The 1,639-nt window shown below is 42.6% G+C and overlaps 1 protein-coding gene across 1 annotated transcript in view; it reads left to right on the top strand.

Moving 5' to 3' along the window:
• Positions 1-1,639, top strand: part of FUCA2 (fucosidase, alpha-L- 2, plasma) — an 18,171-nt gene extending 16,532 nt beyond the window's left edge. The window contains exon 7 of the mRNA XM_008578864.1: positions 806-1,639. Coding sequence (XP_008577086.1) covers positions 806-946 — 141 coding nt within the window. The 3' untranslated portion in view covers positions 947-1,639. The remainder of the gene's footprint in view (positions 1-805) is intronic.

The raw sequence follows: 1,639 nt of genomic DNA, 5'->3' as shown, positions 1-1,639 counted from the left end.
GCCCGGGCCGGGGGCCCGGCACCGGGATTGCAGGCCGCGGTGTTGCCCCCGCACCTCGCTCAGCCAGTGAGCGGGAGCCGGTCTGTATGTGGGATCCGAACCCTCGGACGGGAGCGCCTCCGCGCTTCCCAAGCGGCGCACTATCCAGTGCGCCACCGGGCCGGCCCCATACTATCTTTCAATTCTGTTTTTTTCCATAAACTTTTTGAAGTACCCTCGTATTGATCCACCTGATAAGCAAAGTTTTATGATTCAAAATAACCCTAGAATATTTAGAGAACTACTTATTTCAATTCACCTGGTATAATCATTAGGACTAAGGATATAAAACAATCACAGTAATAATTGATCAAATTTATGTATTATTGATTAGTGGGCATTAATGGAAAATCTGGGGAGGAACAGTGGCTGGATAAGAGAGGGGAGCCTTTCTTCAAACATTCTATGTAAGAACTGGGAAGGTCTTGGTTGGGCAGACTGCACCCAGAGTCATTTTCTATCCCTGATCCTGTCTTCAGAATTTCCCCCACTCTGACTCTCCATTCAGCCTTAACAATTCTTCTTCCCCAACCCCTGCACACTTTTATTTCCCTCGAGCATAATATAGGAGCAAGAACATAGGAGCAAGATAGATGTATTCACTCAAGAGTAAAAACACCTTATGAATCACTAAATAAAGGTAAAAAAATGAATCTCCTGTGTACAGTGCTTTTTTAAGAAATACCAATCACTCCTTCCCAACTGAAAGTGGGTGAGTCAAAAAGATGCATTTGTTGACATCTGTATGTATGTTTTTTAATTTCAGGTAATACTACTGGGACATGGACAGTCACTTAAGTGGGTTTCTTCGGAGCAAAATGGTATTATGGTAGAATTGCCACAGCTAACCTTTCATCAGATGCCCTGTAAATGGGGATGGACTCTAGCACTAACTAATGTAGTCTGAAGTGCAGCAGGGTGGCCCATGCTGCAGTTACAGCTAAGACTAGGAAATACCAGGTTTCTATAATTGTAGAATGTGGAGAAAGCAAATGTAAAATTGCTCAAAAAAAATCAAGTAATTGTTTACGCAGTTCAGCCCTCTTTTCTAAATTACCCATGTAAACATTTTAACTCTCCAGTGAACGTTGCCACTAAAGTCTCTTCACACTGAATTTGTTTCCATGTTTAACTCAGAAGTGGAGATTTTTTTGTTTTACAGCAGCTAGGAATTGGTGGTGTTAAGGACTAAATTGTGTTCTCCCCAAATTCTTTTGGTGAAGCCCTAACCGGTAATGTGACTGTATTTGGAAATAGGACTTTTGAAGAGGTAATTAAGGTTAAATGAGGTCTTATGGGTGGGATCCTAATCCAGTAGGACTGGTGTCTTTATAAGAAGGGGAAGAGATACCAGGGATGCAAGCACTCACAGGAAAGGCCATGTAAAGATGCAGCGAGAAGGCAGCCAGCTGCAAGCCAAGGAGAGAGGCCTTAGAAGAAACCAACCTGCTGACACCTTGATCTTGGACTTTCACCTTTTAGAACTGTGAGACAGTAAGTTTCTGTTGTTTAAGCCACCCAGACTGTGGTTTTTTTGTCATGGTAGCCCTACCATACTGATACAAGTGGTATGCATATAATAAACCTGACCAAACATATA

The sequence above is a fragment of the Galeopterus variegatus genome, unplaced genomic scaffold (assembly GCF_000696425.1).
Source record: "Galeopterus variegatus unplaced genomic scaffold, G_variegatus-3.0.2 Scaffold1775, whole genome shotgun sequence".
Taxonomy (NCBI): domain Eukaryota; kingdom Metazoa; phylum Chordata; class Mammalia; order Dermoptera; family Cynocephalidae; genus Galeopterus; species Galeopterus variegatus.
This window is presented reverse-complemented; position numbering and strand designations above follow the sequence as displayed.